The sequence below is a fragment of the Syngnathus acus genome, chromosome 15, assembly GCF_901709675.1.
Source record: "Syngnathus acus chromosome 15, fSynAcu1.2, whole genome shotgun sequence".
Classification (NCBI taxonomy): Eukaryota; Metazoa; Chordata; class Actinopteri; order Syngnathiformes; family Syngnathidae; genus Syngnathus; species Syngnathus acus.
The window spans coordinates 9,662,285-9,687,763 of record NC_051100.1 but is presented as its reverse complement, the minus strand read 5'-3'; the positions used below and the strand labels follow the sequence as shown (position 1 = coordinate 9,687,763).

Genomic DNA, 25,479 nt, shown 5'->3' with positions numbered 1-25,479 from the left:
TTCAGCAAGTACCCAAAGAACACACTTATTACAGATTCATTTGTTTGACATGACTTGTCAAAAAGGGAAACGGGGGAAAGCAATTTCGCTTATCTTGTCCCATCCAGATTACAATCAAGGTTTCACTACCAGACACACAATCTAAATTACTACAGAATTTAAAAAGTTTACAATAGTGATTAGAAATACAAAAAAATCATTTAAAAGTACAATAAAGTGTTTGAGAATACAATAAAGGTTCATAAAAGTCTTGTGTGGATATTGTAACAATATATCTTCTCTCCATCGCGGATTTTCATCTATTGCGGGTGGTCTTGAAACCACTTATCCACAATAAACGAGGGATTACTGTATTTCCAACAGTTGTAATTTAAATGTATATGACATTACAGATGAACAATAATCCTCACTATTTTAATGTGAACTATATGTATATAAAACATTCGCACTTTATGGCTCCATGTACCAATTATTAACATTTACAGTGGCAGTATCATGTTTGAGTGTGTTTGTAGAACTGGGATTTTAGCCAATAAAGTGCTCAAATAGCTATTAGTTTAGGAGTAAAACCTCTACAAATGCTGGAAACAATTTTCAACTTCCATCAATATGTAACCAATCAGCCAATAAAACATAACCATGACTTCACCAGAGGTGACTGTGAAAAGTATTGCAATTTCAATGTGTGCCTCTTTTCCCCAAACACCCAAAATTATATCATTGAAGCAGAAGTTGCTTCAACGACTGCAGTTAAATATCAACTCGATATTAAATGTCTTACCTTATATAACAAACTAGTCTTGACACAATGTTATGCATAAAACAATGGAAAGAAATATTCAGATGGATGGTCACCTTTAAAATTACAAACATTAATTCCAAGAGCATTTTTGTGTCAACGTGGTATTTATGTTATTATTTAGACTTGATTTATTTTCCAGCTAATTTTGTGAATCATTTACCCATCCAAATGATGTCAAATGTAGCTGAGATTCTCAAAATAGTCATACAGATGCAAATAAATAGCCTGTATAGGTCTATCTTCCTTCGGTGCAAAACAAAATAATATTCTGCTAAAGCAGTGGTCCCAAGTTGCTTCTTGGTTATAATGGTGGTCCCTAGAACAAAACTAGCTGAAAACCCCTGTTCTCGAAGCAATGGATGAATTAGAGAGTCTTTCTCTCTTTTGCAAGTTTAAGTGCATTAGCACACTCCTTAAGGTTGGTCTGGAGTTGACTGGCTTCAGGCCGGTCTTCTGGCATCAAGCAAAGCATTGACTTGATAATTTGTTGCTGCAAAAATAAAAAAAAAATAAAAAGATGAGTACATAGATAAATAGACAAATAAATAAACAAAACAAAGGAATGTGTTTTTTCTGAGCACTCTCAGGAAACCTCTCACTGTCGATGAACTGTCGACTCAATTTACACTATTGATACTATTTCTATTTATTTTTATTTATACCAGAAAACAGCCCCCAGCAATTTTGTTGTATCTCCGGTTTGTCTGTTGTTGTATGACAATAAACTATTATATTGTAATATTAGTGTTAACATTCTATTACTAATATTAATTAATATTCTATTCTATTCTAATACAACCCCAAATATGCATCACATATTGTTTAAGTGTTGAAGTGCTGTACCTCTATGGGGAAATTGTATGAAAACTCTGAAGGGAGGTTCTGGTCTCTGACATCATCCCAAAGCTGGTTTACAGGGGAATGAATGACAAAACAGAGTAAGAACAAAGTTTGAGTGAAAATCATACATCTATGAAGACACACACGATCAATGCTAAATCTGTTAGATCACGCGCCTGTGCGATTTATTGTACTGTATTTCCACATAATGTGACCAAGGCAGAGGCTGTTATTATAACACAACTGCAAATATATTGTATCTTTTCTAAAAAAAAAAAAAAGTAAATTTAAAGATATACTATGTCAAGGATACTGGTTAACAAGCACGCAAGGAAAAAGAGATGTGCTGGACCACAATTGGACAAATATATATCTGTGACAACCAGAACGCCTGATTTTATATTTTTTTAATCATTATATGCCATACATTGCAGATTAAAAACTGCTGCTATGGAAATGTTCACTGCTATCTATGTTGATGTGATTGTTAACAAGTTCCTAAACTTTTTCTTTCACCCTATTTTAATTGCACATCGTCTGAAGCTGTCGCCTTTATTTACAGTTGCCTTAAAAGGTTACAGTTTAGGATCAATAGCAGCTCAAACTCACCTTTTCTCTTTCAGTATGGGGTAAACAGTAGACAGAGGAGCTCAAAATAAATCAGACCCAAGGCATATATGTCTACTTTTCTGCCGTAAGTAGCTTTGTCTTTCTGTAATAAATAAAGAATGCAGAATAAAGTACAATTGCATATGTTAAACCCCCCTGAAATGATGATGATGATTATGTCTTCATCAAAAATACTGGCTGTTTCTACAAGTGTGCAGATTTCTTTTTACCTGCTCAGGCGCCATATAACTCAGGGTTCCCCTTTTCAAGCTTTTGTCCTCACTGTCAGTATCAACCGTAACGAGGCCAAAATCCCCAATCTTCACTATTTCATCCAGTCCAAACAGGATGTTGGCAGGCTAAGCATTTAGAAAGACAAACACACAATGTCGGTAACTTGGCACCCAAAATCCATGAGTGAACATGAACGTGAGTGTGAATGCTTATTCGTCTCTATATGTTTTCTGTGGTTGAGTGGCAACCATTCCAGGTTTTGGCTTTTGCCTGAAGTCAGCTGGGATAGGCTCCAGCACGTCACAAGGCTGAATAGGACAAGCCGTGTTGAAAATGGGTGGGTGGATAAGGTGTAATGGGCTAAAATTATAATAAATTAAGTTGATAAAAAAATTGTAGTGACCAGGGGCGTCAAACTCATTATTGGCGCGGGCCGCATCGCAATCATAGTTTCCTTCGGAGGGCCATTATGACTGTCAACGCCTTATATTATATACAACATATGCTAGACAACAAATAGATGAATAACTAGTTTAGGAATCAGAGACTAGTAAAAACTGTTCAAATATTTTAAAAAGATGAATGATAATAAAAATTGCCAGCAATATCATTATGTTTACAATTTGTAATTTTAGTATTAACATAAATTGATGCACAATTTGTCTTTGCGGGCTAAAGGTTACTTCTTACAATCATTCTGTAACTGTAGCAAATAAACTCACCTTCAAATCTCTGTGATTAATTTTTGGCATGAAAGTATTCGACTCCTGCGACTATTTGCTGTATAATTTCAAACACTGAGATTCCTTCTTTGCAGAGTTTCCTTAGTTCTCGGTGTTCCATATCATCAATACGATCTCGGAGGGTTTGGTTTCACACAGCTCCATCTGAATATAGAGGAACCTTTGAGAGGAATTTGGGATAGGTCTGCAAAGACAAAACAAAAGTAATTCAACGCTTTGTGTGTGTCATATGTTCTGCAGAGCAAAAATGTACAATATTTTAATAAGACTCACTGCTCATAGGAATCTTCCATCCACACGTGTAGTATCTACAATATTGCTATGTTGAAGCTTTGATAAAGCGTCTATCTCTCGGTTTAGATTTTTCTGAGCACAGAGACGACAGATTTGTTCATAAGATAACATTAGGAGAAAGTGTCCATTGACTGTTTTTAGCAAAAAAAAAAAAACATCACTTACTCTTCACTGCTAACCTTCTTCACAGCATAGTGCTTTCCGTCCAGCTTGTGCTTTGCCTTGTAAACAAATCCAAAGCTTCCATTGCCTATGGCTTCTAGACACTCAAAATCTTCTTTAAACCTGTTGAATCAAACAGGAACTTGAGTGTACTTATATGTAACCTTGTCAAAAGAGTAGCATTTATCCATGTCAAACTGACACACCTCGAAGTGGTTGACGGTGAATTTCGTCCGCAATTATCTTCACAGCCTTTAAAATCTATCTGTTGAAGAATACAATTGTGGAATGAAGATGAAAGAAAATGTATTAGACATTTGATTTCAATTACATCTGAATTTTTGTTACCTGTTGTCTATTAGCATTTGGAAAATTGGCTGCAATTCTAAGGAGACAAAAAGAGAGAAATCAGTTTAAATAAAGGTGTCTGGTGCAGGCTATATACGTATACTTTGTATACTTTCATTCATAGTTGAACTTAGATGGTGACTTACTTCCTTCTGGCTTTGCAGCCTGGACTTTGACTCTTGGGTGGAGTGATCTAAACAACATACAAAACAGTTCTTCAGATAAGACAGATTAGATTGTGTTTTTAAAGAAAACGGTCAGAAACATTATTGTAAGGATCACAGATTTTCCCTGATGCGGTATGCATATCGTTTATTGTATTGGTAACAACTCACCTGATCTTTGGGAGAAGACTCAGCAAACTCTACTGAAATGCTTGAAGTTGTTGCAAGGGATTTACTTTCAAAATGAAAATAGAAAAATTATTGCGACTCATACATATAAACTTGTGGTACTCGGTCAATGACTTACCACAAGTTTGGGCTGCTTTTTGTACTATCGGCACATGCAGGAGACTGTAAGACCTATTGGGCACAAAGTTACTGAAGTTAGGTTAATAAGTGCTTGTTAAAAAGTTAAAAAGCACAATGCCTTTAGTCAAATGAGCTTTACGAGACTTTTTTTTCCTGCTGAGTATCCCAGAAAACCCATGATTCCGCTATAGCCGCGATCTTGAAAAACAGCAGAAGCCAAAAAAAAACGATACCTCATTGTCTTCTTTTTCAAGGACAGAAAGGGCCAACTCAGCAGCATTTTGCCTGGCTTCCTTGATAGCCTTTCCTCTACCCACAGGGTAGTCCTTGTCATCGATAACTAATTTGAAGGAAAATCTGTGCCAACAGAGAGGCAACATTTTAACTTATTAGTGAAGAAATTGGGATGCTCGCTTGCGTATTTTATGTGCCTAGATGAAGGCTTGATCTTACTTCTGGTTATGAGCTGGGCCAATTCTCTCCACTTCGATGAAATTATGCCTGCGCTGTCTTTTCTGACAGTACTCGTTTATAATTCCAATATAATTTTTCTCGACAACGACATCATCTTCAGTCTTTGAACTCAGTGTCTTGTTGCTGGGAGCCAAAGGCATAGAAATTGATCAAATGGGAAAAGCTAGTCCAGTGATTTCAAACACAAATGTGCCATGGACGGTGCTCACCTGATTGCTGACATTTCCTCCTTTTGTTGATTACAAGAACCAGAGGGGTTTTCACCTTCAGTCTAAAAAGAAATACAGTAATTTGAATGATTGATGGTAGAGCCTACTTAACATTTGGTGGTTTTGTGTGATTCTGCAATTTCCTTGGCAGACAGTCTGGAGCAGGGGTGTCAAACTCAATTTTTTCACGGGCCACATTGTAGTCATAGCTTCTTTCGGAGGGCCACTATGACTGTCAACCCAAATAAATGTATGAACACCTCATATTATATACAGTAAAAGCTACAAATCAAACTGACAAATAACCCGTTTTCAAATCAGACGAGTAAAAACTGGTCAAATATTTAAAAAAATATATATTATCAAAAATGAAAACAATTTGCAATTCTAGTAATGACACACGAATTTGATGCACAATTTGTCTTCGCGGGCCACATAAAATGATGTGGCGGGCCGTATCTGGCCCCCGGGCCTTGAGTTTGACACCTGTGGTCTGGAGCAACAGGCACATGCACAGACGTTTTACAATGAGCTTTCTTACCGCTGACGCCTCATATATGGCATGATATGCATGCTTTGCAGCTTCTTCCTTAGCTTCCTTCTTTGTTATCCCATTGCCAAGTGGATAGTCAATCTCCCCAACAAAAAACTGACATCTGAAAACAAAACATGATATCAACTCTTTATTCATAACTTGACAGCATTATTGAGGCTTACTGAAAGGACTTGTATGATTCAGGACTTGCGGACTCCATAAATCTGACACTCATTTTGATTTTCTGACCATATTCATAGAGCCAGGACACATAATTTGTTTCTTTTGGACAAACTGGACCAATAGAACCTTCTGATGTATGCGTCTGTTAAAACAAAACACACCTTCCATTAAATTCATTCCTATTCAAAATCCATACAATGAATACACAAAATTGTGTGTGCAAATTCGCAATCGCGATTCACCTTCTTCATTAAGATCTGTAAAGCATGTTTAGCAGCGTTCTTTTTGGCCTCCTTTTTATTGTTTCCCACTCCTTCTGGATATGCCTTGTCATCGACAACAACTCTAATGGAAAATCTAGGGCAACAAACATTTAAAACGAAACCCACTGAAAACCAGAATCCCCAGTACCCACCACCCACTAGATCATTTTTCAGTAATAATAATAATAATAAAAGTTATAAAACAAACATTTGCCATTAACTCGACTGTAATTTTTCTCAACTCACGTCTTAATGTGATCCGGGCCATCGGTTCCGACATCCTCGTAGTTTAGTTTCAGATTTCTTTTCTGACAGTACTCGTTCAATTTCGCTACGTAATTTTCAGTGTCCATCATAAATCAGAAAACTGGATCTAAAATCAAATGGAACGTCACACCATAATTAATCACATTATGGGATAATGCAAATTTGCGTATATAAAAGCAATTTATATATATATATATATATTCACCGTTCCTATTGAGATGTCGTTGCGGTGTCAACCCCACTTCAGTATCCCGAAACTGGTGATTTCGACGGTTTCGATTTCACTTTCGCGAAAAGAAAACTTCCTGCCCTTGCTTGCTGCCTTCATGTACAATCCAAAATTACGGAATCCCCGAACACACGGTAAAATCTTTCAATAAAATTAATGACCCGGATAAATCCGTAGCCTCTATTCGCGATGTGGATAATAATAAGGTTAGTTTTTCATATACTCGCTATGCACATCACCAAGGAGGTGTTGCAATGGGAAGCTGTATACCGCAGTGAGTCTCACGAGATTCATAACACACCTTTTTGAACCGCGCGGGTAACTAACTCCACCCACAAAAGCTTAATACGCTCTTAACCATGCAGGCAAAAACAAAAGTAAATAAAAAAGCAAAGTTCAGAATGATTTACTACAACGGTACAAAGAACGGGATTTATTTTAAATGTTATTATTTTTTTGTGGCTTAAAACCATTTGTCCACGCTACAAATTACCTCACATCCGCCTACGCCCTTATATGATCATCCAAAATGCCACTTCCGATCCCCCCCACCCCCGTTCTGCAAACTAAACAAGTCCAGACATGTTGTAGGGCACAGATGTCAAACTCAAGGCCCGCCACATAATTTTCTGTGGCCCGCGAAGACAAATTGTGCATCAAATCTATGTCATTTGCACTTGTTAAAAGATGAAGATACTCTTTGTACATGACCCATATGAGTAAACACTGTTAGTGCCACCCACTAGAGATGGGGCTATTTAAGTATTGGTGTCTTCTGCAACAAAGGTCCAAGGTCCTGAACCAGGGTCTCCCCAGGAAAAGATGTCAAAATCATTATTTAATGAATTAAATAAACACGTACCTGCTGAATTCTTGTGTTAATAATGTAATCATCACACAGATTGCATCCAATATTTAAGTTTTTACAGATTTTTCTACCCTTTTCTCTCTTTTGAAAACCTGTATTGTCAAACATAGATATTTTCCACCAAATCCTTGTATATATTGCAATTTTTATTCAGTCCAAGATCCATATTAAAAAAAATTTTCAACCTCACCTTTACAAAAGAACAGTATTTTCTGAAAATATATGAACATACATAACATTGTGTATATAATATATACTCTGCGAATGTAATTCAATGGGAACACTGAGACATTTACAAGAAATGATGGTACTGTTAATTGTTTATTCATTTAAATAAAACATTACAAAAAAATGTAAAAACAAATCAAAAAAGCATCATATATAACAATCCCTCCATACATCATTACTTTTACTGTCTGTTATTGTTCCTTTCACTCTGAAACTACTGCACACTATACGTACATATATTGATTATGTTAAAATCACTCATGCTCTGCTGCTGTATCCCCGGGACAGTTTGAGAACAGGTCTTCCTCATCTGGAAAGAACAAAATATTTCAGCTAATGAACAAAGGGAATATAATGCAATATTATGTATATGAACAAGCTTACCATTATAGGCCGTTCCACACCATATGCAGTAAAAATGAATCCCTCTTAAATAGGACGTCAGTATTTGCAGTTGATCAAAGGACTGTAAAGGAAAACAGATTACGCGGGGTGACATCTGCCATCTTCACCAAATTTCCAACCCAGTCGCTACCTCGACACTTGGCAATGAATCTATCAATACTAAATTCAAATTTTATTGCAAATGTTTAGAAGTCATTTCTACTTGTCTTAGTTGTGTTTAAGCAAGATCTTAAACTGCTCTATACTGTACTGTACTGTATATGTATAAGCAGGTCTAATAATTTTTGCGTATTTGGAATGATACGCAGGAAAAATTGCTCCCTCAATAATATTCAATTTCTGGTATTTTTTTGCTAGACAGCCCTTTGCATTGGAACAAAACAATTACAGTTTGTGGTTATTTTTCGGTTTGCTTCTAACATTTTGTTGCTGAGTTAGGATAGTGTACATGCATTGATAAAAGGTACTACCAAAAATGAAAGCACATGCATATATTTTGTCCATAATTAAAATATCAATTTTGTCATACATCTATTTCGGAAGTGCTTGGTCCTACGTGCTGACCCCCTCCAGCATTTAAATTGCTCATCCCTTCCCAATGCATTTAAATTGGTGTCAATTATATGCAGATTCTCATCACATGCAGGGCAGCCTATTCCCCAGGAATAGTAGTGGTCCAGTGAATAAGCATATACGTAGGATGACATAATTTTGTTTTGAAAAATATTTTTACAAAATGAATAAGAACTAACTGTTAATCCCAAAATGTCATCTTCTTCCTTTTCTTCTTCCTTAGGCTCATCTAGCTCCTCTTCAATCTCTATTTTAGGCCAATACCATTCTTCCCTGGGGACTTTGATGCCCTGAAATGAAAAAGCAAATGATTTAGAACCCAAAACTCAAATGCTAGGATCATAATGACATCCTGTGAATGTACAGTACATGTCATTTTTTGCATGCATACTGGGACAGTGATGTTCAGATTATGTTGAGCTAGAACCAAGTACTCTCCAACCTTCTGAGAATCCAACTGCTCACAGGCTCGCTGACTTCGTCTAAGGTCACCTTCAATTTTTCGGTCCTCTCTCTCGGTTCTTACTCTTGACCTTAAAAGGAGACATCATGAGCACAGAGAAACAATAAGACACTGGGCTCGCTGGGCATATCTTTGCACAGAGCCGTAGATTCATTTGCTCATCACCTAAAGTCTTCCAGTGATCTGGTCTCATTTTGCTGTTTGGCCAGTACTTTCTTTCTATACTGATCCAGCTCCTCCTCAGCTTTTCTCTTCTTTGCCTCTTCCATCCCGATGCCACCTCTGTCTGGTTTGTTAAAGGACAAGAATATTAAGAGAACATCTGAGTTATATCATAAACATAGCAAAATGCCTTCTTACCGGTTTTAATATTCAATGGAATTGGATCAACTCTGCCAGCCCCTAAATTAGTAAAAAAAAAAAAATCATCAACTCATGCACAGAATACAGCAGCAGATCAAATTTCAGTAAAGCAGATAGGAAAACTTGCCTTGTTTTCCAAGGCCTTGTCCAGCTTTGTAACCCATTTTCTGCAATAGTGCAAATCCCTTATTATCATTACTGATGGAACTCTGTAAAGCTGTTTCACGGCTTTCCTTTTCTTGCTCCTTGAAGGTTTTTTGACGGTTTTTAATGTTGCTCTCTTTGTGCTTTACTTCCCGTTTCATTGCTTCTTTTACTCGCCTTACCATGGAGACACCTGGTTTAACATCTTGTCTGCCACAGAAGAAAACGAATGTTATTGCAGTAACAAAGTGGGATTTACAGTCATTAGAAGATGAACATCTTATTATAATTCTATGTGTGCACGTTTACAGTTTAAGGCTCAATTTGTGAGGTTAAAACGGTTCGGATAATGATAGATGGTTTCATATATAATGGATTTGAAAGGTTCATACACAACATTTCGTTGTCTCGTATTTACCCTGCCATAAATTGTTGGACCTTATTGTGTTGTGAGCAAAGAAGAAAAGAAACCATTTAAGTACGCGTAAACATTATACAGCGTGTAGGAACCAAACCAAAACAACAATATCGACACTCGTTTAAATTAAAATAGTCTACCGTCCAAAAAAAACACTTACATTTGACTGAGGAACGTATCGGACATATAATCATCTTCACCATCGGCCATTATTATAGTTTAAAAAAAGAAAGATGAACAGGTAATCCCAAAATGCTTTATTACTCCAGCTCAGTGAATGGATTGACGTGAGTGACATTCGTTCCGGTGTTCCGCTAATGTTTGGTTCTTTGACAATACAGTCCGACTAACAACAAATTAAACGTGAATAAACTATTTTCTGTTTGCAAATCCAATAATGCAGTCATTTTGTGGTTTTCATGCATTAAAAACATCTTGCAACAGTTAAATAATTAAAATGACTACCTACTAATTTATTTTGAGGCAGAGTTACCTACTGGGTCTTTATTAGTTTTTTTGTTTTTTGTCTCATCGGACGAGTGTCGCTGAAACACCATCGACTCGCACCATAATTCTCGCCAGGATATGGGAACATGGATTAATGTTTGTGAAGTTGCTATCTGAAACAAACAAATGTATTAAAAGTGGTGGTAACGAGGGCATTCATTCAGAGTTTAAGTGTTTTAACGAATTGTGGCTTTTGATCGTAAGCATTCGCTAGCTTAAGGTTGCTAACAGCTGGGGGAAGCTGTCAACACACAAGAAGAGAAACATCGGAACGACGAGACATACGGTAAAACGGCTTACATTTAACATGGCAATTAGAACGATCGGGCGTATGTTTATTGCTCTTTCCATAAAATTAGATGCGTTAACGTTGTGCTACAATAACGAAAACAAGATGTTTTTTTAAGCAGGCGACTAGCTTGTTCTGACATGAGTCACTAATGCAGAGTGGACTGTCGATTAAGAAGTTGCGAGGACATCTGTGAATATCCTTGCGATGGAGCTGGCTCACAGTCTCTTGCTCAACGAGGAAGCGTTGGCGCAGATCACTGAGGCAAAGAGGCCTGTCTTCATCTTCGAATGGCTCCGTTTCTTGGATAAGGTTGTTGTAGCCGCAAATAAGGTGACTGAAAGACTTTTTAAAACCGATCGCTGTGTGTGTTGATTATATGGTAGTCAAAAATGTTGTTTTTGAACAACAGGTGGATGTAAAGGAGAAGCAGAAAAAGCTTGTTGAACAACTGACAGGACTGATCAGCAGTGCTCCTGGTCCTCCAACAAGAAAGCTACTTGCCAAAAACCTTGCCACACTCTACAGCATTGGCGACACATTCACGGTTTTCCAGACTCTGGATAAATGCAATGATATCATAAAAAGCAAAGACGACACACCTGCATACCTGCCAACAAAACTGTAAGTGTTTTTTTTTTTTTTTTTTTTTTACATATATTGCACTGACGGGTTTACATCCATTTACTCCAAAACATGTGCTGTACAGTATTTCTCCGTTCTTAGGATTTAGTACTAAGCCAAATGGTTCATATTCTAATGGAAGAGGATTAAGCATACAAGGGGATCTGTGGAAAGCATTAATGCACCCTGATAATGACTATCTCAGTGTCTGGCCCATTTGTATCTGTAGAGCGTAACTGTGAGGAGACTGGATAAGGGACAGACAATCGACCAAAATGTGTTTTGAGCTCCTGTTTTGTTGTTGCTTTGTTAAATTGTGTCATACTGGTTGTCTTGTGGCTTTAGTTCAATGTCCCATAACTGACATAATATTCTTCTTTCACCACACACTGTTGTGACTGTGCTTGTACATTGCTTTTAGTTCTAAGTGCTGAAGGAAACATCAATGAACTCAATCAACCAACTGAATTCCTAACAATTCAATTATTATTTCATCCTTAGTCTGCACGACATAGTCTTGAAATAATGACCAGTAAGCTTTCCAGCTGGATTGAGCTAATTGCATTAATATGCCTAATTAAATAATTATTCCAAACCAATGAAAATGAAATGAAAAATAATAAAATATCTACTAGTACTGATAACTCATCTAATGTTTTTTGTTATTGGTTTCCTTAGTGCTGCGGTGGCATGTGTTGGTGCTTTTTATGAGAAGATGGGAAGGATGCTTGGAAGCTCCTTTCCAGACACCATCAATAATCTTTTAAAGGCATTAAAAAGTGCAGAGGTATGACGTTCTTAGCCAATCGTAAAACATCTTTTTGACTACAATGGAAATATAGACTGAATTTACTCACTGTTTTGGCTTGTTATTGTAATTTTATCTTCACGATATATGTAGTCCCAAGGCAGAGGTGAAATACTCATCAGTTTGCAGAAGGTGCTCAGCGGACTAGGTGGCGCTGCAGCTTCATGTCACAGAGACATCTACAAGAACGCCCGCTCTTTACTCACAGACAGGTCAATGGCTGTGCGCTGTGCTGTGGCAAAGGTAAGTCCCATTGTCTTCACTATATAATATACAGCATAAAGCTCGCTTTGGACAATCAAAAATAAGTCATCATTTCATCCATTTGTTGCTTTTTCTGAAGCATAGAACACCAACTCGATGTCACGTTAAGACATTCTCTCACCAAACCCTTTTACTTATTCTTGTAACGGTGACTATGATGTATTATTCCCCTTGTGTGTATCACTTACTGAGTGTAAAAAACAAAATTCCTTTATTGTAATTGGGGGTTAGGGTTTTATGCTTAAAAAATATTGTTGTATATCTATGACTATCTACAGGAGAAATGGGTTTGCAAGAGAGAAAAAAAATTCTTAGTATCTTTGCTGATAAGATACGACTAACATGACTCCATCTTGATTTTATTTACCAGTGTTTGTTGGAGCTGCAGAATGAGGCAGTATTCATGTGGACGACAGAACTGGAGAACATGGCCACACTGTGTTTCAAGGCCCTGGAGGGTTCCAACTACGGCGTTCGGGTTTCCGTGGCCAAGCTCCTCGGGACCGTCATGGCTACGGCTCTTATGCCTAAACAAGCTGCTGGTTAGATATGAATTTTCTAGCCAATTTGGTAATTTTATCTGAATACAACAGTGTGCTCACTATTGGTATTTTTTTTTCTTTCAGTGATGCGTCAGAATGTAAAACGGGCGACGCTTGAGGAAGTTTTGGAGTTACTGGCCACAGGTTTTCTGCGTGGTGGATCTGGTTTCTTGAAGAGTGGAGGGGAAATGTTGAAGGGAGGCGGTTCTGTCAGCAGAGAAGTCCGCGTGGGTGTCACACAGGTCAGCTTAATTCTTTTAGCAAAATACCGTTTGGTACCTTTTCTTGCCACCTTACATATAAAATGTTCTTTTCTTTAGGCTTATGTTGTGTTTGTGACTACGCTTGGTGGTCAGTGGCTGGAGCGCAACTTTGCCACCTTTCTCTCCCATGTTTTGGACCTCGTGTCCCATCCTCGGGCTACACAGACACATGTTGAAGCTGTCTACTCGCGGCGCTGTGTCTCCTTTATGCTACGTGCCACTCTGGGCGGCTTACTTGGTGAGAAAGCGCAGATAGCAGCCGGCAAAGAAATCTGCCAAGCCATCAGCAAGCAAATGAGGGCTGTGGGTAAGGAGGATTGGGGGGGGTGGCATTTCACGGTTCAAAGCATTACAGACCACTTATCAGCCCTTACCAGATGTCAATCACTTTCCATTCAGCTGCCTAATATTTCAGATGGTTTGAGCTTGAGTTGCATACAATTTTTTTTATCCTGTGTGTGGCACTGGTAATAATTAATACCTTCTGCACTTATAGTTCTTATTTTCTTATCTGCTTCAATCATCATTCTATGACCAGAATTCAAATCTGAACTTGCTTTTACATTGGCATATCACCTGCCATAGTGTTTTTGTGATCTTTTTGTCTTAAGGTTTATTACACATCAGCAGATCACTGATCAAAACATAGCTGTCTTGGCCACTAAATTCGCACACTCATAGTAGGAACACGCCACTTCTGCTTAAATTACCAAATGATCTTCCCGTGTAGGTCTATCAGATTTCATTGGTTCTGTTCCTCTACATAAACTTGAACACGAAACAAAAACAGAAAATGGCATTTCAGTTCACTCGGGTTGCTCTGTAACCTTCACACTGTGCAAATATGCAATGAGTTGCTTTTGATTTTTTGTATAGACTTGAGACAATACTTGAATAATATTATGAAATGTGTGTACTGTGTAATACTAATCTGCACAAAACACAACAGTTTCCGGCAGCAGGAAAAGAATAAAGCTTAAATTTTACAAAGCAGCTTTAAAATATATTCCGTAAGTATTAAAACATTAAAAAAATGAGAGGCCCCAGGACACCCACAACAGTCATGTGGCTAAGCGGGAGAGAAAATGCACGCATGGCAAACCATGTGAGTTGCATATATTTAATTAAGGTCTTGGGAATTCTGGACACCTTTTGTGGTTGCAGAAATGTAAACTGATTTGACAAGCTATTTAATATGATAACACCTTTTTTTAAATGATATTTTTATGCAGTTACGTCAAGATGATTTTCAGGCTAATTTACTTTCTAGTCTGGCCTATGTCATTATCACTACAGGTCACATTATGGATATATGCAGGTTATCTTGGGAAACGGTTAATGTATTGTCTTTCTCTGCCCCTTGTGAATCCAGAGGCAGTTGTCAATGACCTCAATGGAGAAAACAAGACTGTTGCTGCTGATGTTTCGGCCAGCCAGCATGTTATGGTTTGTGCCCTAAAAGAGTTGGGCAGCCTTGTTCAAAGCTTGAGTGCCACAGCTTCACCTCTCATCCAGGAGCCTTCCATTGGTACCACATGCATGTTTTGTGATCCTCTTACTGTAGTCCTTTCCTAATAAACAGAATGTGCTTGTGACACCCAAAATATCTTTAATTGTTTTTCAATGACATCTCCCTCAGGACTTCTTGAAACAGTAACCTCAGTGCTGCTACACCCGAGCATGGCCGCTCGTTTGGCTGCTGCTTGGTGCCTGCGCTGTGTTTCTGTGGCACTGCCCTATCAGTTAACGCCGCTGCTCGACCGCTGCGCTGAGAGAATCAACAATCTCAAGAGTTCACCAGAGGCTGTTAGTGGATACAGCTTTGCGATGGCAGCTCTTCTTGGAGGTGTACACCAGTCCCCTCTGGGAATCCCGCACTCTAAGGGCATGGTATGTACACGCATGACTGTGAAACCGCAATTAAACGTTCTACTGTATCTTCCACTCATCTCTGTATTTCAGTTCATTTTTTGGTCCTAATTTTAACAGCATATGTTGATTTAAAGTTTAATATCTATTGTGTCCCTGTAGTTGGTGGTAAGCATAGCTGAAGACCTCCTTCGGACAGCGGCTCAGAACAGTCGACTGTCTTTGCAGCGCACACAAGCTGGATGGCTGCTGCTGGGCGCCCTCATGACCTTGGGTGAGTTACTCACAAATGGTATCTCACCCGAGATTTGTCGACTATCCTCTCTTTGTCTAATACAATCTCCTTTCTATTTGATTTATATGTATGCAAAGGTCCGTCCCTGGTACGTTACCACCTTCCCAAAATGCTGCTGCTGTGGAGGAATGTGTTTCCTCGGTCCCAGAAGGAGCTGGAGGCAGAAAAGACAAGGGGAGACGCCTTTACTTGGCAGGTCACCCTCGAAGGCCGAGCTGGAGCACTATGTGGTAAACGAATGTCCTTGGACCTCTTTACAAACATGCGCTAAATGTCTGCATGCTCTCTTCTAATTCCGTCACTTGCTGTTTAGCTATGCGTAGTTTTGTGGCACACTGTCCCGAGCTCCTGACAGAGGATGTTATTCGGAGGTTGATGACACCCATTGAATGCGCTATGACGATGATATCGCAGTAAGTATGATGCCTTCACCCAGTTTTGTTCGAGATATGGTAAAGTTGTGTAAAGGTGTACGGAAATATTTGTTTAAAAGCGATGTCATAACTTAATGTCTGCTCCTCAGAGTCCCTGCCATCATCAAAGTTCACGGGGCACATCTGAAAGCAAGTGCAGCAATGGTGAGACTCAGGCTCTACGACATCTTGGCTCTTTTGCCTCCTAAAACATACGAAGGTAAGATACATTTTTTGTATTTTATTGTCCGCTATACACCCTCTAAATTTGACTAAATCTACTTCCCAGTTTCCACTATAGTTTTTTTGTTTTTGCTGGCAGTGGTCAAGACACAAATGCATCACGGACTTCCCTCTGGGAACAAGTGAAGATCTTTAAAAATTTTAATTTATTGCTCTGCTCTTCCAGGTACCTTCAATGCCCTCCTCAGGGAGCTGGTGGCAGAATTCACTTTGACTGACAACTCATCCAACACCACCACTTCTTTGCTGCGCTCGCTCTGTCACTACGATGACAGTGTGCTCATGGGCTCGTGGCTGCAGGAAACCGACCACAAGTCTATAGAAGACCAGGTGATGATAAATAAAAATGCTCGTTGTCTTTTTTTCATTTCAGTTCAATCAAAGTATTGTCTTCCAAATAGCTGCAGCCTAACAGTGCATCTGGCAGTGGCGCTTTGGAGCATGATCCCTCCTCCATTTACCTGCGAGTGCCTGTCGGTGAAGCCATCCCAGGTCCTCTTCCTTTGGGAGTATCAGTCATTGATGCCTCTGTGGCTCTTTTTGGTGTAGTTTTCCCTCACGTGTCTTTCAAACACAGGTGAGCTATTTAATTACGAGCATAATCTGTGTTTGTGTCACTGCTGTTAAAAAAAAAAAGATTGATTTGGTCTTGTCTTCATAAATCAGGTTGCAGATGCTAGACCACTTTGCAGAATGTATCAAGCAGGCTAAAGGAGTTCGGCAGCAAGCCGTTCAGCTTAACATCTTTACTGCTGTGCTGAGTGCCCTCAAGGTTAGAATCAATTGATCCCCATGTTCCTTCATTTGAGACATTGCATCTTTCCCTGTCTTACTTTAAGGGTTTGGCGGAGAACAAGAGTACTTTGGGCCCAGAGGAGGTCCGGAAGTCAGCCCTGGCGCTGGTGATGGGGGCCCTGGACAATCCCAATCCAATTTTGCGCTGCGCTGCTGGTGAGGCCCTCGGCAGGATGGCGCAGGTAGTGGGAGAGGCTACTTTCATTGCAAGAATGGCACAGACCAGCTTTGACAAGTAAGCATTTTTCTGCAACTCAAGACTGTGCAATTATTTTGGTGGGGAAAACGCAGTTTGAATATTTCAAATATTGATTTCAAGCAAAAAAAAAAGTCTTAAGATTAATGTGAACATTAAACAAGTGATTCATATACTGTATTCTTTGCAGACTTAAGTCAGCACGTGACGTCGTGTCAAGGACAGGTCATTCACTGGCTCTCGGATGTCTTCATCGATATGTTGGAGGAATTGGCTCTGGTCAGCACTTAAAGACTAGTGTCAGTATTCTGCTGGCGCTGGCTCAGGATGGATCCTCTCATGAAGTCCAGGTAGAGTATGACATCATAATTAAAAACAATTAAATTTGAAAATATTTTGCAATTTCCCTTGATGTTTGCCACTTTGTTTGTTTGGTTGGTTTTCCTTGAATTTGAAGTGAATCCTCAAACATTTACCGATTGTGACACTTATCTCTTCACTTCATTCAGCTTTATATAAATCTTTTTTTTTTTTCTTTTTTCCTTGACAGACATGGGCTCTGCACTCCTTGGCTCTCATTGTGGACTCAAGTGGTCCGATGTATAGAGGCTACGTGGAACCCACCTTGTCCTTAGTCCTTACCTTGCTTCTCACTGTGCCCCCATCACACACAGAGGTGCATCAGTGTTTGGGGCGCTGCTTGGGAGCTCTCATCACTACCGTTGGACCAGAATTACAAGGTAAATCTATCGGAGAGTATTTCCTGGATTGTATTCGGGTTCATTCGCCAGCAGGTGGTAGTATTGTTAATCTTAATCCACAGACACTAACAATTCTGTCATTCCCATTTACACTGCCCCCATATGTATTATGAAGGGAACGGTGCCACCATCTCCACCATCCGCTCGTCTTGCCTGGTTGGCTGTGCAATCATGCAGGATCACTCCGACTCGCTGGTGCAGGCAGCTGCCATTTCGTGTTTGCAACAGCTGCACATGTTTGCTCCTCGCCACGTCAACCTTTCCAGCTTGGTGCCGTGTCTTTGTGTAAGACCAGTTGGAATTTATTATAACATTTTCACTTTGTATAGATGTTATTGATTTCTTTTTTTGGTGAGGTCTCTACATTAGTTTATAACAACATATATTTCACATTGTTGCAGGTGCACTTATGTAGCTCTCACCTGTTGCTGCGCCGCGCTGCTGTAGCCTGCTTGAGACAGCTTGCTCAGAGAGAGGCCTCCGAGGTCTGTGAGTATGCCATGAGCCTTGCAAAGAAGGCAGGTAATGGCAAAGACACTGCAATAAGTAAGTGCATACCTGGACACGAACAATAATATGTCGTAGTGACGTAATTTCTAAGGAGACACTGATGTTTTACTTGCTGATTCAGATCTGAACATCACTGAGACGGGTCTTGAGGGGGCACTATTTGGTATGCTGGATCACGAAACAGACAGGAAGCTGTGCGCGGATATTCATGACACGTTGGGTCACATGCTGTCATCACTTGCTGTGGAAAAGCTTTCTCATTGGCTTAAACTATGCAAGGATGTCCTTGCAGCAACAACAGGTGACTACAAAAGAGAATAAAATGGCCCATTATCATTGTCTGTAGAAAATTCCAAAGTCTTCAGTTTTGCATGCCTCAGCATGTCTGTCTTTTTTGTCAGATGTTGGAGGAGCGGTTACATTTGAGGTGGAAAAAGATGACGACTCTGAGAAAAAAGACGAGCTGGACGACGACATCATGTTTACAGGGTTAGGCGACGATGACAAATCGAAGCCATCAGTGGCACCTCGCTGGGTGACGCGAGTGTTTGCTGCAGATTGCTTGTGCCGCATCATCCTTCTGTGTGAGAATGCAGACAAAGCACATTTTGACCTGGCAACTGCCCGTTCCACACGAGCAAAAAACCCTAAAGGTAGAATACAATTCTGCAAAACACTTGACACATTATCTTGAACAATAATGCTCATTGTCAGCAAGATTATGCTAAAAAAGTAAAACATGCCTGTTTTCTCAAAACCTGGCCGAAGGGTGTTGTACAGGACATTTTGTCGTAGCTCTGTTTTAATATCTGAAATGTATTTACTAGACTACAATTTTACTCTGTCATACTGAGAGGTGCTCCTAAAAATAGCTTCCCCTAAATAGTTTCAGAGGTGGAAAAAATAGAAACAGATTTCTCTTCGAAGTGCATTTCAACTCCACTACAAATTATCATCACGATAATAAACCTATTAATACATTCCTGACAGTTTTTACTCAAAATTAGCCATTAGAATGCAGCATGGGAAGGTATGGAGCCCAGATTAGAGTCCTCCGGCTGTCATCTGAATATGAGCCCATGGCCTAACCGATGGTTCAAGTGTCACATGAGTGTACGGTGACGTGAAAAAGTGTTTCCACCCTTCTCAAATTCTTATTTGTTTCCCCACTTTATTGTTTAAAATCATCAGACTGAAAAATAACCTAAGTAAACAAAATGCCGTTTTTAAATGATTTTATTTATGAAGGAAAAATTAAACTACTAAATATAAACCTAACCAGACCTGAGTGAAAAAGTAGTTACCCCCAAATCCTAATAAGTGTTTGGGCCACCCTCAGCAGCAACAACTGGTCATGCCACAATACATCAATTGGGAGACATTTTTTCACAGGTTGGTCTTGGTAAATTTAGCTATACATTGTACAAAGGAATAAAATGCATTTATTCAATAGTCATATCTCTGTTTTTCTAGGAGAACTGCTGGTGCTTCATTTGTCTGACCTCATCCGGATGGCTTTCATGGCTGCCACAGACCACAGTAACCAGTTGAGAATGGCCGGTCTGCAGGCCCTGGAAGACATCATTAAGAAGTTTGCGCGTGTGCCCGAGCCTGAGTTCCCTGGGCATGTTATCTTGGAACAATACCAGGCCAATGTGAGTCAAGCCTACATTGTAGGAATTCAGTTTGTAATCGCCAAAATAATTGAACTGCCAGTTTTGTGTGTTAAGGTTGGAGCTGCACTGAGACCAGCTTTTTCACCTGATACACCATCTGACATAACGGCTAAAGCATGCCAGGTAAGAAACTTTGTGATTTCTTCTTTGAAAGAAATATATTCCAATTAATTTGTTTTTCCATTTCCTTTCGCTCTGTTTTATTTCAATTGAGTTATTTATTAGGCAGAAGTAATCACAATGATGACTCTTTGTATATAAATTCTATCAGAAATCCGGTTTCTTTGAAAACTGTTTGAATAATATTTCAACACATGCTCAAAAAGAGAGCAAGATCTGTAAAAAGGACTTGAATGTAATTTGGGTTCCTTTCATCTTTGAATGTGTGTGTCCATAGGTTTGTAGCACCTGGATTGGTAGTGGTGTAGTAAGTGACCTCAATGACCTGCGGCGAGTCCACAACCTTCTCGTGTCATCACTGGACAAAGTGCAAGCTGGGAAGGGTTCCTCCAGTCAACTGTACAGTGAGAGTGCCACCACCATGGAGAAGCTGGCTGTACTCAAAGCATGGGCGGAGGTGTGACTCAAGACTCTGCTGCTGCGTTGAGCTTTAAATTGTGTAAAAGAACACTTGTGTAACCAAATGGTTGTTGTGTTGTCATGGCTATTATTAACAGGTTTATGTGGTCGCGATGAAGATAAAGAAAGAGGCAGAATCAAAGCCTGTCAAACCGGTTCGAAGCGGAGATGAAGATGAAGATGATCTGGGTGCAGATGTGCTTCCACCTGACAGTCTCATCACTTTAGTGCAGCCTGAACTGCCCTCGCTTAGTCGACTGTGGTTGGCCATGCTCCGAGACTATGCCCTGCTTACTCTGCCTGCAGAGTTTTCCAGCCAGCTGCCCCCTGATGGTACAACACAACTGTGCCTTTTGATTACTGAATATCACAATGCAATGTTTGAGATTTTGTCTAATGTCTGGTCCCCATCCCTTCTTGCATGCGGATGCGCACAAGTGCAGTTTATTGGTCTTTTGTCTATTTTTGGGCCAACTTTTTAAGAGAGTTACTCCACTACGAACGCTTAAAATGGAATTCACACTGTGTGTTCAGGTGGAGCATTTTATACTCCAGAGACGATAGACACAGCAAGGCTCCATTACCGCAACTCATGGGCTCCTGTACTGCATGCCGTGGCCTTGTGGCTAAGCAGCACTGGCTTTGGAGTTTGTGAAGAAAAAGAAAAGGTTTCTCCAGCACTCTCCCGGGCTCCTGTCCTCAATACAGGAGCCTCGCCGACTGTTAAGACCTTTGAAGAGGCGGTCAAAGACAGGATGCACCTAATGTTAGGTAAAGACACAGACATTAAATGTACTTGAAAGTGTGTATCTTACGTTAGAAATGTGTAGTTCCCCACAATTATTTTTAACCAGTCAAAAAAAAAAAAAAAAAAGTTATTGTTACTCAGCACTCACGTTTTTTTAACATGAGGGTGTATTGTTTTTGTTTTGTCTCTCTTGCCACTTGCACTTGCGAACAGTGAATCAATTGCTGAAGAATTAAGGAATAGTGTGAACATGCTCCAGTTTTTCCTCTGTCTCCCAGGTGTCAGTATCGAGTTTCTTTGCTTTCCCCGACCCGAGGAACCTATGGAGCATGTCATGTCCTGCCTGCTTGCCTTGTCCACTCTGCTCGAGTCTCCCTGTGCAAAGACCCACATCGCAAAAGACCAAGTAAGGTTGCCATTGTTGGGGTACTAAAGAAAACAAAAGATGAGGAAGGAATATTAGGGACTGGGATCAGGAAATTGGATTTAGATCGGAGAGGGCCTTGCAGCCAGTGGGTTACTTGTTGTAAAGAGCTGTGTCGTGGCTTCATTTAAAGCAGGGGTGTCCAAACTATCCTTCCTGTTTTCATGTCTCCCTGCTGCAATTCAGCAGATTCAAATGCATTTAGAAATCGTTGTTATAGCCCTAGTATTCACACTGTAAGAGAAACGAAAGTAGCAGATTGCACTTTAGAAATTGCAAAGGCCGCGACAAATTTGAGTGATTGTCAAGACTACAGTGTCTGCTTTCTTTTCCGAGTGTAATTAAGTGTTACTTTTCTTCTAGCTCCTGGCAGTGGAGCTCCTCAATGTACTTCACAGACTGTTGTTGACCCGTGACCCTCCTGCCATCCAGCTCCAGGTTACCACTGTAGTACAGGAGACCATAAGAGCTGCACTGGACCATCTTCAGCAACAACATAACAAAGGTCACGAGTTGACACGTTGTAGTCTTTGGTTTACTTGTCCACATGACAGACACATTGTTCCATAGTTACTGGTTTTACAGAAAATGTGATCAAACAACTACAAGTGTCAATTTTAAATATTTGGTTGTAGATTTAAGCAGATGAGAATGTGACTGTGTATGGTTGTTGGTCTAAATGTGCCCCGGGATTGGGCAACCAGACCAGAGTGTACGTCGCCTCCTGCCTGAGGTTAGCTGCGACTCTAATTAAGGACAAGCGGTAGAGAAAATGGGAGGATGGGTTATTGGATTGCTTTATACTGACAGAGCGGTAATATGATGTGTCAGTTTTACTGATCTAGGTCATGATGATATTTTGCACAGGCAAAGAGGAGGAAGGCCAAAAAGATTCTCAAGTCACCCTCGGGGAAGGGGGAGAAACGGGCGAGCTGGTCCCTGGCACCTCTCTGGTGTTTGCCGCAATGGAGCTGTTGGTTTTCATCCTGGTTCGCCACTTACCACAGCTCAATACACGTGTGAAGGAGTCACCCAGCCATGTGCCCATCAGGCCTCAACGACTACCTGAGGAGAGTGCACGCCTGGTGGCAAACACTGTTTCCATTCTGGCAGAACTGCCCTCACTCTGCTCCCCAGCTGGTAAGACACGGACGGACACACACATAAAAACAATGTTGAGTTTGTTCACGATGGACATTTTCCTCTGCTATACTGTGTTTGTGCTTCTTAGATATTACAGGAAAACCTTATTTTTTACTCGCCATGAAAATGATGCCCATGTTCTTGTGGTTTCTGTTCGCAGGAAGCATGACCATCCTACCCACTGTTCTCTTCCTAATCACCGGTGTGCTGAGGGAAACTGCAGTTAAGACTGCTGACAACTCTGTGCCCACATGTGCGTCTGCAGCCCTGCAGGGCATCAAGACCATCATCACGTCCCCATTAGCTCGAGTGGACAGTCTCCAGACACAGTGGACTGCCCTTGTGAGAAGCAGCCTGGCTTCTGTACTAGAGGACTCACAGCCAGGTTTGTGCATACAAACCTATACGAAATGATGATGACCCATCAACAACATGCTATATATGTCAAACATAATGTGTTTTTCTTTAGATGAGTCCAGACCTGATTTGGATGAGATCAGTATGTTGACAGCAATTACACTCTTCCTATTGTCGGCTAGTAGTGAACTTGTAGGAGTTACCGTTCTGCAAAAGGGCTGCGTGGACTGTTTCCGCAATGCCCTCAACTCTTGTGATCCTTGGGTAAGTGCTTGCATCATGCACATTCTAAATTCTGGATGTGGTTTGCTCATTTTTCCTTCCATTTTGTTTGCTTGGTTCCAGGTTCAGGCACGGTGTTACCAGCTGCTCTTGTCAGTGTTCCAACATCCCAGCCGTCACCTTTCTACCCCGTACATTCACGCTCTGGCTCCACTCATGGTGGAGAAACTGAAGGCAGTGGAGCGCAGTCGGCCAAAGACTGCCGCAGAGCTGCAGGCTGTGCAGGAGGGCATCAGGGTCCTGGAGAATCTTGTTGGCATGGGTGAAGAGCAGAACCGTGAGTGTCTTTTTGCTTAATGGATCACTAATGTGTTGTGTGTTTTTCCATTAAAGTATTTAGTTCAGTGGCTGTAAATGTGTGCTGTCAGTGATAAGAGCATCAAAAGCTATTTTTAGAATGCTTACTACAGCTTACTGGCATTTTTGCTGTTATTGTATTCTATTAATATTCATACGTTTCTTTTTTATGTCCTCTGATGGATGTGTCCAATAGGAGTCCAGTTGGTGGCTCTTCTTGTTCCAACCCTTATCTCATACCTTTTGGATGAAAATGCACTTCCTTCTGCATCCCAAGTCTCCAAAGGCTTGCATGACTTTGCCCTTCAGAACTTAATGCGCATCGGCCCTCTATATCCAGCTGCCTTCAAGATGGTCATTGGTGCAGCACCCGAGCTTAAAACCCGTCTGGAGTCTGCTGTCCGGGCAAACCAAGCCAGCAACAAAGCTAAAGATGCAGCACGCCATGCTCAGCCAATCGTCCAAGTTGCACCAACCATCAAACTCAAAACTAGTTTCTTCTAAACCCTCAAATGTTCTCATGGATTTGTTTGCTTTGATTTTTGTCAAATGAATGTCTGGATCAAGTAAAAACAAAGAAACATTGTTTTTGTTTTAAATCTCATCTGACTTAAACCTTGCAAAGTCCTTAAAATGTCTTTGAATGTTCAATGAAAAGATTGTCCCTGTTGTACATGTTGATCACAACGATATATTGTCTTCTGATTTGACACATATTTGTGTTGTGACATGTGGTACTTTTGCCACTAGTACCTTTCACCCCCCCCCCCCCCCCCCAAAACCCTCTTTCTTACTTTTACATTACTCTACGCCTTTCAGTAATAGTTTCCGTCACATTTTAATTGTGTTGAATTGTATTACAATGCCATGCTTTACTCATAATCATTCTGCGAACTGATGCATCAGGCGTTTTGATTGTGTAATTATCTGATTACACCGAATGTGAATTCTTATCCCATACAAATCTTTATAAGAAGCCTATATAAGAGCTTTGATCAGAATTAGCTGTCACACTTAATTTGAAGATTTGTTAACGCCCATAGTAAAGGTCAGAGATCAACAATATGGTGACATGTTCACCAGGTTAGGACCACATGAGTAGCCTCTTGGCCTGTTCTAAAAATACTGATGGGACATTGTGGTTTTATATTAATGATGTATAACTCATCATTTCAAAATGTAAACACTTGCAGAGGTTTATAGAAATAAAGTGTTGCATATTGATATTTGTTTCCAGCCTTGGACATTTTTTGATCATTATTAAGTCATTAATGCCAGAGTATTCACATAGATGCATATCTTTAATTATTAATAATGACATAATTACAGGTAAGATGTGTAAATGTGCTATTTCAGGAGTGTATCAAACTGGTAGACCTTGCATTAATCAGCATACAAGCGGGAGCTCTCGGTTTCAAGGTTAGTCCATGCATAGATTATTTAATAGCACAAATATAATTCAGATAA

At 40.0% G+C, this 25,479-nt stretch overlaps 3 protein-coding genes across 3 annotated transcripts; 1 reads left to right on the top strand and 2 right to left on the bottom strand.

Moving 5' to 3' along the window:
- Positions 1 to 1,043: 1,043 nt before the first annotated feature.
- Positions 1,044 to 6,946, bottom strand: eif2ak2 (eukaryotic translation initiation factor 2-alpha kinase 2). Its single transcript, XM_037270928.1, is given in 24 exon segments — positions 1,044 to 1,292; positions 1,646 to 1,708; positions 2,107 to 2,108; positions 2,252 to 2,354; positions 2,482 to 2,610; positions 3,208 to 3,229; positions 3,231 to 3,354; positions 3,357 to 3,410; positions 3,493 to 3,540; positions 3,543 to 3,594; positions 3,684 to 3,807; positions 3,891 to 3,949; positions 4,033 to 4,069; positions 4,179 to 4,225; positions 4,368 to 4,431; positions 4,504 to 4,556; positions 4,739 to 4,862; positions 4,959 to 5,102; positions 5,189 to 5,250; positions 5,730 to 5,844; positions 5,906 to 6,048; positions 6,149 to 6,263; positions 6,416 to 6,542; positions 6,642 to 6,946. Coding segments are annotated over 23 exon segments (1,920 nt in total). The 5' UTR covers positions 6,526 to 6,542; positions 6,642 to 6,946; the 3' UTR covers positions 1,044 to 1,166.
- A 778-nt stretch (positions 6,947 to 7,724) lies between these two features.
- Positions 7,725 to 10,470, bottom strand: gpatch11 (G patch domain containing 11). The gene is made up of 8 exons (XM_037270926.1): positions 10,288 to 10,470; positions 9,693 to 9,919; positions 9,563 to 9,604; positions 9,368 to 9,488; positions 9,182 to 9,272; positions 8,919 to 9,029; positions 8,146 to 8,227; positions 7,725 to 8,071 (listed from the first exon to the last, which is right to left on the bottom strand). The coding sequence occupies exons 1-8, from the start codon at positions 10,335 to 10,337 to the stop codon at positions 8,016 to 8,018; spliced, it is 780 nt and encodes a 259-aa protein (XP_037126821.1). The 5' UTR covers positions 10,338 to 10,470; the 3' UTR covers positions 7,725 to 8,015.
- A 182-nt stretch (positions 10,471 to 10,652) lies between these two features.
- Positions 10,653 to 25,236, top strand: heatr5b (HEAT repeat containing 5B). Its single transcript, XM_037270910.1, has 36 exons — positions 10,653 to 10,920; positions 11,081 to 11,256; positions 11,336 to 11,547; positions 12,226 to 12,334; positions 12,449 to 12,598; positions 12,990 to 13,161; positions 13,246 to 13,403; positions 13,482 to 13,731; positions 14,797 to 14,952; positions 15,064 to 15,314; positions 15,456 to 15,567; positions 15,666 to 15,818; positions 15,902 to 16,001; positions 16,112 to 16,221; positions 16,411 to 16,574; positions 16,646 to 16,821; positions 16,911 to 17,016; positions 17,084 to 17,274; positions 17,426 to 17,585; positions 17,786 to 17,975; positions 18,112 to 18,281; positions 18,398 to 18,542; positions 18,628 to 18,807; positions 18,908 to 19,159; positions 19,980 to 20,161; positions 20,237 to 20,305; positions 20,580 to 20,759; positions 20,860 to 21,094; positions 21,296 to 21,532; positions 21,788 to 21,915; positions 22,297 to 22,438; positions 22,801 to 23,073; positions 23,237 to 23,461; positions 23,546 to 23,697; positions 23,779 to 23,992; positions 24,209 to 25,236. The coding sequence occupies exons 2-36, from the start codon at positions 11,131 to 11,133 to the stop codon at positions 24,514 to 24,516; spliced, it is 6,138 nt and encodes a 2,045-aa protein (XP_037126805.1). The 5' UTR covers positions 10,653 to 10,920; positions 11,081 to 11,130; the 3' UTR covers positions 24,517 to 25,236.
- The last annotated feature ends 243 nt before the right edge of the window (positions 25,237 to 25,479 follow it).

What these genes read in the sequence shown, in the direction of transcription:
- gpatch11 (XM_037270926.1), bottom strand. Translation starts at nt 10,337, where the DNA reads ATGGCCGATGGTGAAGATGATTATATGTCCGATACGTTCCTCAGTCAA. An exon ending in AGATCACTGGAAGACTTTAG is followed by an intron (nt 9,273 to 9,367) that starts GTGATGAGCAAA and finishes TCTCCTTTTAAG; the next exon opens with GTCAAGAGTAAGAACCGAGA. An exon ending in AGCAGTTGGATTCTCAGAAG is followed by an intron (nt 9,030 to 9,181) that starts GTTGGAGAGTAC and finishes TTTTCATTTCAG; the next exon opens with GGCATCAAAGTCCCCAGGGA.
- heatr5b (XM_037270910.1), top strand. Translation starts at nt 11,131, where the DNA reads ATGGAGCTGGCTCACAGTCTCTTGCTCAACGAGGAAGCGTTGGCGCAG. An exon ending in CATCCAGGAGCCTTCCATTG is followed by an intron (nt 14,953 to 15,063) that starts GTACCACATGCA and finishes CATCTCCCTCAG; the next exon opens with GACTTCTTGAAACAGTAACC. An exon ending in CCCACATCGCAAAAGACCAA is followed by an intron (nt 21,916 to 22,296) that starts GTAAGGTTGCCA and finishes CTTTTCTTCTAG; the next exon opens with CTCCTGGCAGTGGAGCTCCT.